Below are 14,845 nucleotides of genomic sequence, written 5' to 3'. Positions count from 1 at the left end.
AGCCAAATTGTACGGAAATTGAAAACCGAAGCTGGGGAAGGTTTTTTTTTCAGCTTTTAAGGAATTGGCTGGTAGGGAAGATGGACATTTTGGCATTGACATTAAAAAAAACCTAAATTGTAGAACCAACTCTGGCACAGACCCGAGACTCCTTTCCTCTGTTACGTATTTTCTTTGTATTTCTCCCGTCATTTCCTGTTATGTGCTGTGTACAAGTGGTAAATATGAATTGGGTAATTAAATATTTGAGCCTCCGTTTTCAAGTGTGAGGATTCATAGTAACTACCAGTAAGAAATAGCTTTCTAAATAAATAGTGTGTTAGTCCACGTAGGTAGAGCGCATTGTTAATAGTCAGCTGTAGAAGGCAGAGACACAGATCAAGATTCTGTGGCAGGAATACTGACCAGTAGTTATTTATTTGATTTCCATGAAGAGTCAGAGATTTTTTATTTAGGAGGAAGCCAGATCCAAATGTTTGAAATGATATAGTGTCTGGGATGATTTGCTTGGAAATAACCTAGCAGGAGTGGGGAAAAAGACGAAGCAAGATTAGCCATATGTTAAATGCTTTTCATGTTCTCTGTACTTTTGTATCTATTTGAAATTTTCATTAAGTTCAAAAAAGAAACTCAATGTAAATATATGATGGTGCAGCTATATATCAGAATATTATGTAGCCATTAAAATAACACTTAGGAAGAATTTTAATGATGTGGTATGAGTAAGGAAATCAGGAAGTCAAGCTGCCTAATGCAATACACGTGTTCATGTACACAAAATATTTGCAAAGAAAAAATACTGGAAGGAGATGGAAACATGACGTATGGTTAATCTGGGTTGGTGGGATTATGAGTAGTTTTCATTTTTCTGTATTTTCCACACTTTCTATAGTAAATAAGAGAAAAACAAGAGTTTTCCCCATAATTTGAGAAAAACTCTTTTGATAGCAGGGAAGCTAATCTGCATTGTGTAAATTAGTGAAGCATTTGTTCCAGGGATCTGTTTTCCATTAAATTGCTCGGGTCAGTGATTAAACGAGTGTGTGGTTACTAACTTGTGGCTGTGGCTGTGTGTTTGGCCTGTACTGTCCTGTACTCTGCCCGGGACTCTACTGGGGTGTGTGCAGATGAGGTCATGCCGAAAGCAGTCATCACCGCCACTTAACTCATTGGTAACTTCTGCTCAACGTGTTTCTGTAACATGAATTTGCATCTGATTTCAGCGAGCTGGACATGATTTCCACGAGGGTGATGGACATTAAGCTTCGGGAGGCTGCAGAAGGCCTTGGAGAGGACAGCACAGGTAAGGCCCTGACTCCCCTGGCTCTGGGAAGAGCCCGTGTTTGGTTGTGGAGCAGAGGGAGAGGGGCTGATGGAGCCAGGCCTTTGGGGTTCTCTGTGTGGAGCATGGGGGTTCAGGTCCCAGTGTGCTTAGACACTCCCAGGGCCCTCACGCTGTGACTGACAGCACATCCAAATTATTTAGGGCCACACGGGGGCCGTGCTTCTTTGCTTCTCTGTCAATCATGGGGACTTTTAACCTCATTTTCCTCATTCCTGGAGGTAACTGTGTCCCCATGTTTGGTTGACTTAAAAGTGAAGGGAGAGGAACAAACTGGATTCATTTATCATCTAAAAATAGCAAAGGTATCAGTAGGAGGTTGGGCAAAGTACAGGATGGCCTGATATCCATAAAAATAATTACATCAAAAGCAAGACTTTGATCCCTCTGTTTTATGACTTTTGTTCTCCTTCAGGAGACCTTTGTTATATTCTCTACTGAGCTAAATTCCAGGCCCATGAATCATCATCTCATAATACATTGCAAGAGTTATCCAATTATGTGATTGGTTTACTGTTATCCGAACATAGTGCTATTTACGTCTTGATAGAGTTGTAAAATTGATATTAAAAAAATTGATCTTCCCACAAGGTAACTTTTCCCTAGATTAGCTATTTATATTCCCCTTATTTTGGTAACAAAGGTCTTTAGCTGTCTCTTGTTTAAAGTGAAAATGCCAGTATTTTCTTTGATACAATTCAGGAGGAACAGCTTCCAATAGTATTAAATCCTAGCTGCTGGCCACTATCTTCAGACACTAATTTCAGTAAAGACTCTATTTCATATGTTATAGATAGATTTTTCTTATTATCCTATGTTAGAACCACTTTTCCTCTGTCATATTGCAATGCATACCAAATAAACCCAAATACAAGGTGAGGGTTTTTAGATTAGCCCAGAGAAAAAATGCACTTTCAAATTTTCTCATATTATGAGACACTGAATTATTACTTATTTTAAACAAGAAAATACTCTTTGAATAAATATTTCATTAGCCTGAAACAACTTCAATAAATGCTAGTTCTGAATATTTACAAAGGTCACCATGAAGAATCAGTTTTAGAAAAGAGACACTAAGCATTCTTTTCTCAAATAGTGAGCTTAAGTTATTCAGACCAACCCTCTCCTACTTAAAATTGAAAATTCTAGACAAGAATATTCTTTAAAAGATTTTTAAAAGTAAGAAATAATGAGGCTAATATTGAAAGAAAAATGGTAACCCAGAGAGATAAGTTGAGCATAAAATCTACTTTTGCCCTTAGATCATTTACCAGTGTTGGAAACTTTGCATTTCATTCCTATGTCTTCATGGGGTGGAAAGTAAGAGAGAGGATCATATATCAAAGTACAAGACCTGTACAAGTAGACTGTCTAATAGAAGATGCTCCCTACAATTAGGTGGCAGCCCAAGGAGCTGCAAAATCTGAGTAAGTGTGAAACAGGGGTAAACCAACCCTTGTGTAGATTTGTAGCTTGAATTTGCATCATTTGGGTAATTCGGAGATCCTCAACCCTTGAACTTGGTTAATAGCTCTGTTAGACTGGAAGGAACCCCAGGTACTTTCCAGAAGCAAACAATGTTCTATAAAGGAAGGTGCCTTCTATTTAGATTTCAAATTATTAGAGAAAATAATATTTTCAGTACTATGATAAACATGTAGTCAGTGATAACCAGACATATAAAGCAGCAAGACACCATGAATGAGAACAAACATGCTATGGGTTGAATTCTGTCCCCTCAAATTCATATGTTGAAGTCCCCAGTGTCTCATGTGACTTTATTTGGCAATTGGATCATTGCAGGTGTAATTTGTTAAGATGAGCTCATACTGGGTGGGCTCCTAATCCAAGACGACTGGAATCCTTATAGAAAGGGGAAACTTAAACACAGACATGCATACAAGAGGATCACTAAACTACCAGAAGTTAGGGGATAGACATGGAACAGATTTCTCCATCACAGCCCTCAGAAAGAACCAACCATGCCAATATCACCTTGATTTCAGCCTCTTACCCTTGAACTGTGAGACGATACATTTCTGTTTTGTAAGCCACCCAGTTTGTGGTACTTTAAGTAACACTAGCAAACTAATATAGAGCAGAAATAAGAGAAACAGACACATGAGGCATCATATATCAGAATTAAAAAATGTATGGTGTAAAACAACTATGTATACTATGTTTGAAGATAATAAAAAGTTTGAAAACATTTGAAAGGTCCAAAGAACTATAAAAAGTGGCATAGTACCCTGCCAATGCAATAAGGCAAGAAAACAAAATAAAAGGCATAGAGATGGAAGGAAGAAGTAAAGCTATCTTTATTTGCAGAAGACATGATTATACAAAATATGCAAAAAAGCACCCAGAACTCTTAAACAAGCTTATCATGGTTACAAGATACAAGGTCAATATACAAAAATCAATGGTATTTCTATATACTAACAATAAACAAATGAAAAATTGAAATTTTTAAAAGTACCATTTATAATAGCAACAAAAAATTGAAATACTTAGGTAAATATAGAACAAAATATATACAGGATCCACATACTGAAAAATGCAAATAATTGTTTAAAGAAATTCACAAAGGGCCGGGTGCGGTGGCTCACGCCTGTAATCCTAGCCCTCTGGGAGGCCGAGGTGGGTGGATCGCTCGAGGTCAGGAGTTCGAGACCAGCCTGAGCGAGACCCCGTCTCTACTAAAAAAAAAAATAGAAATAAATTATCTGGACAACTAAAAATATATATAGAAAAAATTAGCCAGGCATGGTGGCGCATGCCTGTAGTCCCAGCTACTCAGGGGGCTGAGGCAGTAGGATCGCTTAAGCCCAGGAGTTTGAGGTTGCTGTGAGCTAGGCTGATGCCACGGCACTCACTTTAGCCCGGGCAACAAAGTGAGACTCTGTCTCAAAAAAAAAAAAAAAAAAAAAAAGAAATTCACAAAGACCTAAATACATGGAGAAAGATACCATATTTATGAATTAGAAGACTCGATGTTGCCATTAATTCTCCCCAGACTGAGTTGCAAAATAATGTTTTAGTACCTGATGAATGCACTGTTTAAAAGTCAACTATGGAAGGCAGGTACAGTTAGTTCAATATTCCATGGTAGGAATATTGACAAGTAATCATTTATATGATCTTCATGAAGAGTCAGAGATTTTTTTATTTAGGAAGAAGCCAAATACATATGGATATAATGATAATAGTGTCTAGGATGATTTATTTTGAAATAACCTGTTGGGAATGGGGAGGAGGAGGAGAAAAGATGAAGCAATGAAAATCTCAGCAGGACATTTTGCAGATATGGGCAAGCTGATTCTAAAATTTAAATTAAAAAGCAAAGAACTAGAATAGGTAAAACAATTTTGAAAAAGAATAAAGTTGAAGGACTGGCACTACCTGATTTCAAGGCTTACTATAAAGGTAAGTAATCAAGACAGCGTGGTATTGGGAAAAGGATAGATGTGTAGAGACAGATAGAGGAGAATGGAGCCTCAAAACAGAGCCATACAAACATGGTTAATTGATTTTGACGAAGTTGCAAAGGCACTTCAATGGAGAAAGGATAGTATTTTCAACAAATGGTGCTAGAACAATTGGACATTCATATGTTAAAAAGATGAATATTGACCTATATCTCACAGATTATACAAAAATTAACTCAAAATATATTACAGACATAAATGTAAAACTCTAAAGTCTTTAAAAGAAAACATAGGAGAAGCTATTTATGATAGCATTGGGCAAGGGTTCTTAGATGTGACACCTGAATCCCTAAAAGAAGAAACTGATAAATTGGATGTCATCAAAATTTAAAAATTTGCTCTGTGAAAGACAGTGTTAAGAAAATGAAGAGAAAAGTCACAGATTGGGAGAAAATATTTATAAATCACACTTGATAAACGATTTATATCCTACATATATTGAGAACTCGCAAAATTCAAAAATAAGAAAACCCAGTTACAAAATGGGCAGAAGATTTTAACTGATGCTTTACCTAAGATGTACAGATGGCAGATAACCACATGAGGAAATACTCAACATCTGTAACCATTAGGTGATGCAAATTAGAACTACAATGAGACACCACTATACACCTATTAGAATGTCTAAAAAAAAAAAAAAAACCCTGACAACAAGAGCTGATGAGAAGTGCAATATGATACAGTCACTTTGGAAAACATTTTGGCAATTTCTTATAAAGTTAAACATATGCTTAGCCTATGACCCAGCAATCCCACTCCTAGGTATTTACTTAAGAGCAATGAAAACTTATGTTTACACAAAAGCTCATAGCAACTTTATTCATAATTGCTAAAAATTGGAAAGAACCCAAATGTCTTTCAACTGGTTGAAATGGTTCAACAAACTGATAAATCCATACAATTGGGATACCACTCAGCAATAAAAAGGAGCAAACTCTTGATTGATATAACATGAATGAGTCTCCTATGTGCTGTGCTGAGTGAAAGAAGCCAGAATCAAAAGTCTGCATGCTGTATGACTCAATCTTTATGATATCCTGGAAAAGGCAAACTATAGGAACAGAGAAGTTAGTGGCTGCTAGGGGTTGAAAGTAGGGGAAGGTTTGACTACAAAAGGGCAGCATGTAGAAATTTTAGGGGGTGATGATACAGTTCTATGTCTTGATTGTGTTGATATTTATGCAACTCTATGTACACCAAAAAGTGAATTTTACTGTATTTAATTTAAAATATTCTTAAATGATGTAGCAGATTTGAAAACCAATCAAATGAATTTCTATACATAAATGTAATTATTAGGTTATTAAGTATGAAATGTCTAATTTCCTTAAGTACTAAGTTTGGCAGTTGATATCTCTGACATTTTATTTTGACACTTGTTTTATTTTTTTTTTTATTTTTTGAGACAGAGTTTCACTCTATTGCCTGGCTAGAGTGAGTGCCGTGGCGTCAGCCTAGCTCACAGCAACCTCAAACTCCTGGGCTTAAGCAATCCTACTGTCTCAGCCTCCCAGGTAGCTGGGACTACAGGCATGTGCCACCATGCCCGGCTAATTTTTTCTATATATATTTTTAGTTGTCCAGATAATTTCTTTCTATTTTTAGTAGAGACGGGGTCTCGCTCTTGCTCAGGCTGGTCTCAAACTCCTGACCTCGAGCGATCCACCCACCTCGGCCTCCCAGAGTGCTGGGATTACAGGCGTGAGTCACCGTGCCCGGCCTGACACTTGTTTTATTTTTATTGAGAAGGTATATATTTATTCTTTCAAATGCACAGTTTGGCTTGTGATTATCTTTTAAAGGTTTTTTAGAGCAATTTTTGTGAAACCACAAAGAAGTCAAAAATTCATGTTATTTTTTAATATGAGTTCTGTTGTGGAACCAATGCAGCACAGACAGCTCAAAATATCAATGAAGTGTTTGAGAAGGATGTGGCTAATGAATGCACGGTATGTCAATGGTCTGAGAAGTTCCGCTCCGGTGATTTTAATCTTGAAAATGAGCCTCATGGGTAACCTGAGACCAAGGTGGATAATGATGAGCTGAAAGCTGTAGTGGAAGTGAATCCATCTCAAAATATGTGAGAATTAGCAGCAAGGTTTGACGTTACTATTTCAATAATATTGCACCATTTGAAACACATCGGCAAGATAAAGAAGCTAGATAGATGGGTTCCCCATGAATTAAATGTGCATCTGTAGAGAAATTGTCTTAAAGCTTGTCTTTCTTTGCTGTCACAACATAAAGGCAAACCATTTCTACACTGTATTGTTAGGTGTGATGAAAAATAGATTCTTTTTGACAATCGGAAGCGTTTGGCACAATGGTGGGATAAAGACGAGGTGCCGAAACAAAGTCCAAAATTGAATATTCATCAAAAAAAGTTAATGCTGTCTGTTTGGTGGTCCAGCACTGGTATTATCCACTACAGCTTCTTGAAACCTGGTCAGTGGATGACAGCGGATGTCTACTGCAGCCAATTGGACGAAATGATGAGGTTGCTTGCTATTAAGCAGCCAAGATTGGTCAATAGAGATAGACCAATCCTCTCACAAGACAATGCTCAACCACATGTCACACAAACAATGCTGCTCAAACTACAGAGGCTGGACTTGGAAACTCTCTGTTATCCACCATATTCACCAGACCTTGCACCAACTGATTATCACTTCTTCCAGGCTTTGGACCACTTCTTGCAAGGAAGAATATTCAATTCTCAACAAGCTGTGGAAAATGCCTTTCTCAATTTCATCGCCACTTGCTCTCCAGGCTTCTTCGCTGCTGGCATAAACAAGCTACCATTAAGGTGGCAAAATTGTGTTGATAGTGCAGGCACATATTTTGATTAATTATACTGCTTCTTGTTTAAGGTATGATAAACTAAAATTTTGATTTGAAATCAGACATTTCATATTTGATTACCTAATAAAATTTTATTTTAAATGTATTTTATTTAAATTAAAATAAATGTAATTATTTAAAAAGATGTATGTAACAGCAGATTATATCAGCTCAAAATAGATCACAAGAAATTATGCAAACGTAGCATGGAATGGTAAAAAGACAGAAAATACAGAAAAGAGAACAAGAGGCATAGAGATTAAGTAAAGGGTATAATATACATTTGAGCACAGTCTCAGGAGTCAAGAAAGTGGCTCAGAATTTTCTGGATTTGGTTTTTCTAAAAATGATCCAACCCATAGGTTTAAGAACTCTATGAATCCCAAGAAGGATAAACAAAAGGAAATCCAAACAGTGAATTGCAGAAAACCAAAGATAGAATGAAAAATCTTATAATCAGTCTGAGAAAAAGAAACCAATTACCTTCAAAGGAGCAAAAAACGGATGACCAGCACAATAGAAGCCATAAAACAGTGAAATAATAGCTTCAATATTTTTAGAAAAAAAATAACTGCCAACCTAGAATGTAATATGTAGGAAAAATATACTTCAGGAATGAGGGAGAAATAAAGGCATTTCCAGACAAACAAAAACTGAGTTTTCCACCAGTAGACCTTCAATAAGGCAGATTCTAAAGGAATCTGCCTTCAGGCCAAAAGAAAATCTTCCTAGTGGAAGGTCTGGAATACAAGAAGGAAGAGCAAAGAATACAAAGAGCAAAGAAAACAATAAACATGAGAATACATCTACGTGGAGTAACAACTTGGGTTTTTGAATAGTCAAAATGAAAACAATAGGGCACAAAAATGGGGTTAAAGTATTGTAAGGTCCTTGTATTATCCTGTAATTTGGTGTGTAGTATAGTCTCTAGGGCAACCACTGAAAGAAATAAAAGTTAAGGCTTATAAACTAATAGTGGGAGGAAATAGAATTATTTTTTTTTAAAGTCAACTAATCCAGGCTGGGCGTGGTGGCTCATGCCTGTAATCCTAGCACTCTGGGAGGCCGAGGTGGGCGGATCGCTCGAGGTCAGGAGTTCGAGACCAGCCTCAGCAAGAGTGAGACCCCCGTCTCTACTAAAAATAGAAAGAAATTATCTGGCCAACTAAAAATACATATAGAAAAAATTAGCCAGGCATGGTGGCACATGCCTGTATTCCCAGCTACTTGGGAGGCTGAGGCAGTAGGATTGCTTAAGCCCAGGAGTTTGAGGTTGCTGTGAGCTAGGCTGACGCCATGGCACTCACTCTAGCCGGGCAACAGAGCCAGACTCTGTCTCAAAAAAAAAAAAAGTCAACTAATCCAAAAGAAGACAAGAAAGGATACTTAGAAAGTACACATAAGATGGTAGACTTGTTTTTATTAATATATCAGTAATTACAGTGAGTGTAAGTGGACTAATTAATTAATTGTTCCAGTTAAGAGTTAAAGATTGTCAGATTAGATTTCCAAAACTCTAAATAAATCTTACATGTAAGGATTCAGAAAAGTAAGGATAGTAATAGGATACAAAAACATATGCCTTGGGAACACTGGGCACAAGGAATGTGGCATAGCTGTTTCAGGTAGAGTATCCCTTATCCAAAATGCTCTGGACCAGAAGTGTTTTGGATTTTGGAGTTTTTCAGATTCTGGAATGTTTGCATTATACTTACCAGCTGAGCATTCCAAATTTGAAAATCCGAAATCTGAAACACTCAAATGAGTATTTCCTTTGAGCATCATTTGGGCACTCAAAAAGTTTCAGATTTTGGAGATTTTCAGATTTGGGATGCTTGACCTGTATTAAGAACAGTCAAGATAAAATTTAAGGCAAAGAACATAACTAGAAAAGGGCCATTTCATAAAAGTTTCAATCCCCCAGCAAGATAATAACTTTACATTTCTATGCATTAACATAATGTCAAAAGTTGTAAAGTAGAAATTGACAATTAAATAAAGATAAGCAAATCTACAAAATGGGTTATTTTTAACATATCTCTCAGTAATTGATGGAACAAACATATTAAAAAATCGGTAAAGATATAAAGTTTTGGGCAACACAATGAAGGTCTTATCCTAATTGTCATATATACAACATTGGAGAAAATACATTATTTTCAAACACACCAGGAACAAAAATTGTTCATGTTACAAAAATTGTTCATGTGGTAAGCCATAAAGCAAGTCTCAAAATTTGATTGATTGAGATCATTCACAGTACATTACCTGACCACAGTGCAATTAAGCTAGAAATTAATAATAGGAAGATAGTTAGAAAATGCCCAACTGCTTAGAAATGAAGACATACTTTCCTAAATAACCCATAGCCTAAGAAGGTATTATAATACCTATATACCTATACCCTAAGAAGGTATTATAATGGAAATTAGAAAATATTTTCAACCAAACAGTAATGGAAATACTATAATTCACAATATGTAGATGCAGCTAAAACAGATTTAGAGGGAAATGTATTGCTTTAAATATATATATTATAAAAATAGAAAGTCTAAAAATTAATAAGCTAAGTGTTCCTTTCAAGAAGTTTTTTAAAAAAATAAAGTAAATCTGAGGAAAGTAGGAGGGAGGAAAGAATAAAGATAAGAACAGAAATTAAGACAATATAAAGTAAACATTCAATAGAGAGAATTAACAAAGACAAACTTTTTAAAGGCAAATAAAATGGAGAAACTTCTGGTGCAATTGATCAAAGCAAAAAGAGGAGGCACAAATAATTAACATATGGGATGAGAAAGGAGACATCACTATAGATGTTACAAATGCTGGAACAATAAAAGGATATTATTCATAACTGCCAATAAATTTGAAGATTTGGAAAAAGATAAGCTTCTAGAAAAAAATGTTCCATAACAAAATAGATTCAAGAAACACAAAATTGTACTAATCCTATAACTATTAAAGAAATTGAATTGCAAAGCTTACCAGGAGAAGAAATGTAACTGGAACAAATGGATAGCTGACTAACCCTTGCCAATGGAAAAAAAGTGCACTATGGCTATGCTCTGGGTCTTTGTAGCCACACTTTTACCCACACAATTAATGCTGTAGGCAGCATCTTTGACTGTCAAGATACTGAGCCTGTGTATTTATTCAGGCCTTCAGGGATGCGTGCTGATTTGTTGCCTAGGCAAAAGCCAGATGGTGTCCTGACCAAGTGCAGAAAACTCTTGAGAGTCTTTCAAAATAGTAAATGCCCCCATAATATCCTGAAATTTAAAAAAAGAAAATAAATTTAAAAAAATAGTAAATGCTCATTGATAACTATCCATTAACAACATAAGCATTTTGTGATTATAAAAGTAAGAAAACTTCTGCTAGAAGTTAAGAAATCTTTGCTGTAGAACTAATTTCCCTTTGGAGAGGGGTTCGCTCCACCTAAAATGATGTAGGCACTCCTACTAGAGTAATCCTAAGTAATTCCCCACCTGAGGTCACAGTCATGCAAACTTTCCAAGGGGGCATTAATTAATATAAATAAAATAGATCCTGGTTTTTTCTAAAGAAAGTCAGTTTTTTACATTATTTACTTATAAAACTAATAATTAAAAATTGCTTTAACAAATTTTTAGGGTGTATTAGCATGCTGAATTTAGGCTTCCTTCTACTGTCAGTTCTCATGAATATTCTGAAGGAAAGGAATGAAGTTTGCTGAACTGCTAATGTGAAGTCATGGGGTCCTGGGTATGATAGAATTTGTGGGGGAAGGTGAATCAGAGAAGCAATCACTAACTGTTAAAAAGTCTTATAAATCCTAACAGTCTAGGAAGCATGGCAGAGTCAGGCTCAGCGACACCCTCCCACCCGGGGGATGACCACTGCTGGGTAATTTTTCTCACCAAGAGTTGTTAGCTCGTCATGCATTAGTGCCCCAGTGAACCACCTCTTGCCCACGAGGACAATCCTCTGATTGTCCTTGGTGCTATGTCCACACTAGGTGAAGCATTTGAGAATTATGTTTTAAAATAATTTCAGCAGTCACACAGCCTTTACCTCATCAGGACTTTTATTGTTGACTATGTATGTTTTAGACATTAAAACTTGGTTTCACATAAGAGGAAAGTTGCTTGTTTTGATCCTGTGATCATGTTCCAAAGTATTCATGGCTCGTGTATTTAAATATCCTAAATAAACAGAAAACAAGATTTGTTTTCAAGTGTGCAAAACTGGTATACCATGTACTTCTATATGGAAAAAGTTTTCAGAAGCAAATGACTGATGCATGGATAGAAATCTTGCATTCTTTCCTGTATGTGCACATTTCACACATGCACATAAACACGTGATCGTGCTCATTTATTTGGTGTTTTTAAAAATCTGTACAGGAAAGAAAAAATCAAAATTCAAAACCTTTAAGAAGTTCTTTGGGAAGAAGAAGAGAAAAGAATCTCCTTCGTCCACAGGAAGTAGCACCTGGAAACAAAGTCAGGCGAGGACTGAGGTCATTGCCATCGAGTCAGGGCCGGTGGGCTATGACTCCGAGGATGAGCTGGAGTAAGTTGCCTTTTACGTCCCTCAGGCTTGTGTGCTCCAACAGGAAGGGGTGGTGTCTGGACACAGGAGAACCCAAATACTCCACTTCATTATCATGGTCCCTTGCTGGGTTCTGAGCCTCCTGTCCTCCTGGGTAATTCCGTTAGAGGTCCTTGCATACAAGTTGTGTTTTCTGTCTTTTCAAACATAGGGATGTAGAAAGTTGGGGGAAAACATGAGTAGATACCTGCTGTGTGCCTGGCACAGTATATATTTAAAGTCCACAATAATTGTGGGAGAGGAAGTACTCTATGCCATTTTATAAATGAGCAAAATAAGCTTTAGAGAAAATTTGGAACTTGCCCAACTTCCTACAGCTGAAAGTGACAGGCAGGATTAGGATGTAGGCCCTGGTTTAATTTGACTTAAAACTCTTTTGAGGACCTGGATACCATACTAGAAAAATATATTTCTCTAAACTTGAACATTGAGCAATCTAATAAGATGTTCACTAGACAGAGAAAGAGGAGGGAAAAAAAGGCTTCTTGCTCTTCAGTCTTAGAAAAATCATTCAAAAATATCATTAGGAAGAACAGACCCGATAGGTATGAAAATTTGGGGAGATCTAGTGAAGAAATCCTTATTTTTGTAACTTGCATGTCATCAAAATATAGTTACAATACATATGTTCCAGTTATTCCAGTAGTTATTTCTCTGCCTAAAAGGAAAAGAAACAGGTTTGTTGCTATGCCAGCTTCTATGTTTTCTTTTAAACAACATTGGCCCTTTAATTTGAAGACAAAACTCTTCAGAAAGATAATATCCTTCTGGTTTGGGGAGCCGACCAGGCTGAGATGGAGTTCCAGGCCTTAGCACCCAATAATGGTGTCCTGTCCCCTCCCCAGCCTCCTCGCCAGTTTTTAAAGGAGTAGCAATTATACTGGCCACTTGGTGGCACCAAATGACTGAAGAAGAGATTGGAATTTTTTTTTTCCAGTTTTTTTTTTGTTTTGTTTTGGGTGTGTGTGTGTGTGTGTGTGTGTGTGTGTGCGCGTGTGTGCGCGCGCACATATGCATGTGCGTGGTAGCAGGGAGCCTGACAGACTCACATTGTACTTTGTGAAGCGTGGAAGGGATGTAGACCATGCATGCATGTTCTAGGCAGTGTGCTCTGAACCCTTGGGGAGCGAGATGTTCTTGTAATGATATTACTAATTATTAAATGCCATCACTTTATAATTGGCCAGCCCCAGGGAAGCTATAGCAGCCACCCCACCCACCCCTGTCTCTTGACTACACAGTTCTGGTGTTGGGGAGACAGGCCTGGGAGTGGCCCCTCCCACCGAGAGTAGGAGCCCAGCTGGAGGGGCGAGCCAGGGTGAAGTGACCTGTTCACTTCTCCATGTCTTCCCTTCATAGGAGCCCACAGAAACAGGGGGACAGTGTCCTGTTTATCTTTGTATTCCCCGCACCTAGCAGGGAGCTGGCCCTCAGGAACTAGTGGCAGTCTGCTGGGATTGATGCTAGGCGGGCAAGATTAGGGGTGGGGTATGATGAGGCCCGGGAAGTGCAAGTGACATTTCTAGAGGGTAGTCCGGAGGAAGAGGTGAGATTGTAAAGGTACTCTTGGCCCCTGCATAATCCGCGGCACCTTCTCATCCATCAAAACAGCTCTAGTCGCTAAAGCATGTTAGTGCTGCCAAACCACATGGGACCCTGTGGGTTGAAAAGGTGATGCCCGTTTACCCTGTCTGTGTCTGTGTGATTGTGCTTCTTAAGTCTCTTAAACTATAAGCTTCCCTCCACCCTCCGCCCTTTGTTTCATGTCATTAATCTGATGGAGGAGCATGCCGTTTGCCCTGCAGAATGTCCCACATTCTAAGTTTGCTTTGTCTTGGTTTGATAACTTTCCTGTATTCCCTCGAGTCCTTGTAAACCATTAGATGGATCTAGAGGTTTGATTAGATTTAAGTTCAAGATGGTGCTAGTGTTGTCACATCGCATCAGGCTTTCCAGCAGTGGGTTCAGGGCGTCATTGTTACCTCTGCACCAGCCTTCATCAACTGCTTGGTTACTCTGAGATGCAATGGGTCCAGGAAGGTCAGGATAATGCTTGGTTCTCCTTTTATTGATCCACCCTCAGGGTAATGACCTGGTACCCTAGCAACTTCCAGTAGTGACCAATGAGTTTTGTTTTTTCTTTTCTTTTTCCCCCCTCAAGTATCATTGTGAATACATTGATTTGATTTGCTTTAATCCGTGATAGTCTATATTCACTTTAATGTTCAAATTTCACTTGACCAGTCTTTAAAAAAAAAGTTCAAATTGTTCCATTTTACGCTATTGAGAGTCAATTCAGATTAGCTGCTGCGTTCTTTTGATGTGACCCCATTCATCTTTGAAAGCTTCCTTGCTTTCTTGCACAAAAGGAAATCTCAGGTTATTTTGCACATTTCCTGCCCCAGACCTGGAATCAGCGATTTCTTCACAGGGCCCTGGCTCCTTCCTTGTAGTGTGAAATGGTTTTTAGAGACCACAGTCTGGCTGCCAGGTGATGATTGCTAGTTGACTGTCATTGGTCTATATCCTAGACCTTTCCAGGATATAGCTAGGAAGTATGTTTTATTTCCCAAGAGAAAAA

The 14,845-nt window shown here is 37.7% G+C and overlaps 1 protein-coding gene across 9 annotated transcripts in view; it reads left to right on the top strand.

The window, feature by feature from the left end:
- The window catches only part of CRACDL (CRACD like), a 122,922-nt gene that overhangs the window by 70,742 nt on the left and 37,335 nt on the right, over positions 1-14,845 (top strand). For all 9 annotated transcript variants that reach the window (XM_045550205.1, XM_045550203.1, XM_045550204.1 and 6 more), the window contains 2 exons: positions 1,224-1,303; positions 12,057-12,225. In XM_045550205.1, coding sequence (XP_045406161.1) covers positions 1,234-1,303; positions 12,057-12,225 — 239 coding nt within the window. In that variant the 5' untranslated portion in view covers positions 1,224-1,233. The remainder of the gene's footprint in view (positions 1-1,223; positions 1,304-12,056; positions 12,226-14,845) is intronic.

This window comes from Lemur catta, chromosome 4 (genome assembly GCF_020740605.2).
Source record: "Lemur catta isolate mLemCat1 chromosome 4, mLemCat1.pri, whole genome shotgun sequence".
Lineage (NCBI taxonomy): Eukaryota > Metazoa > Chordata > Mammalia > Primates > Lemuridae > Lemur > Lemur catta.
This window is presented reverse-complemented; position numbering and strand designations above follow the sequence as displayed.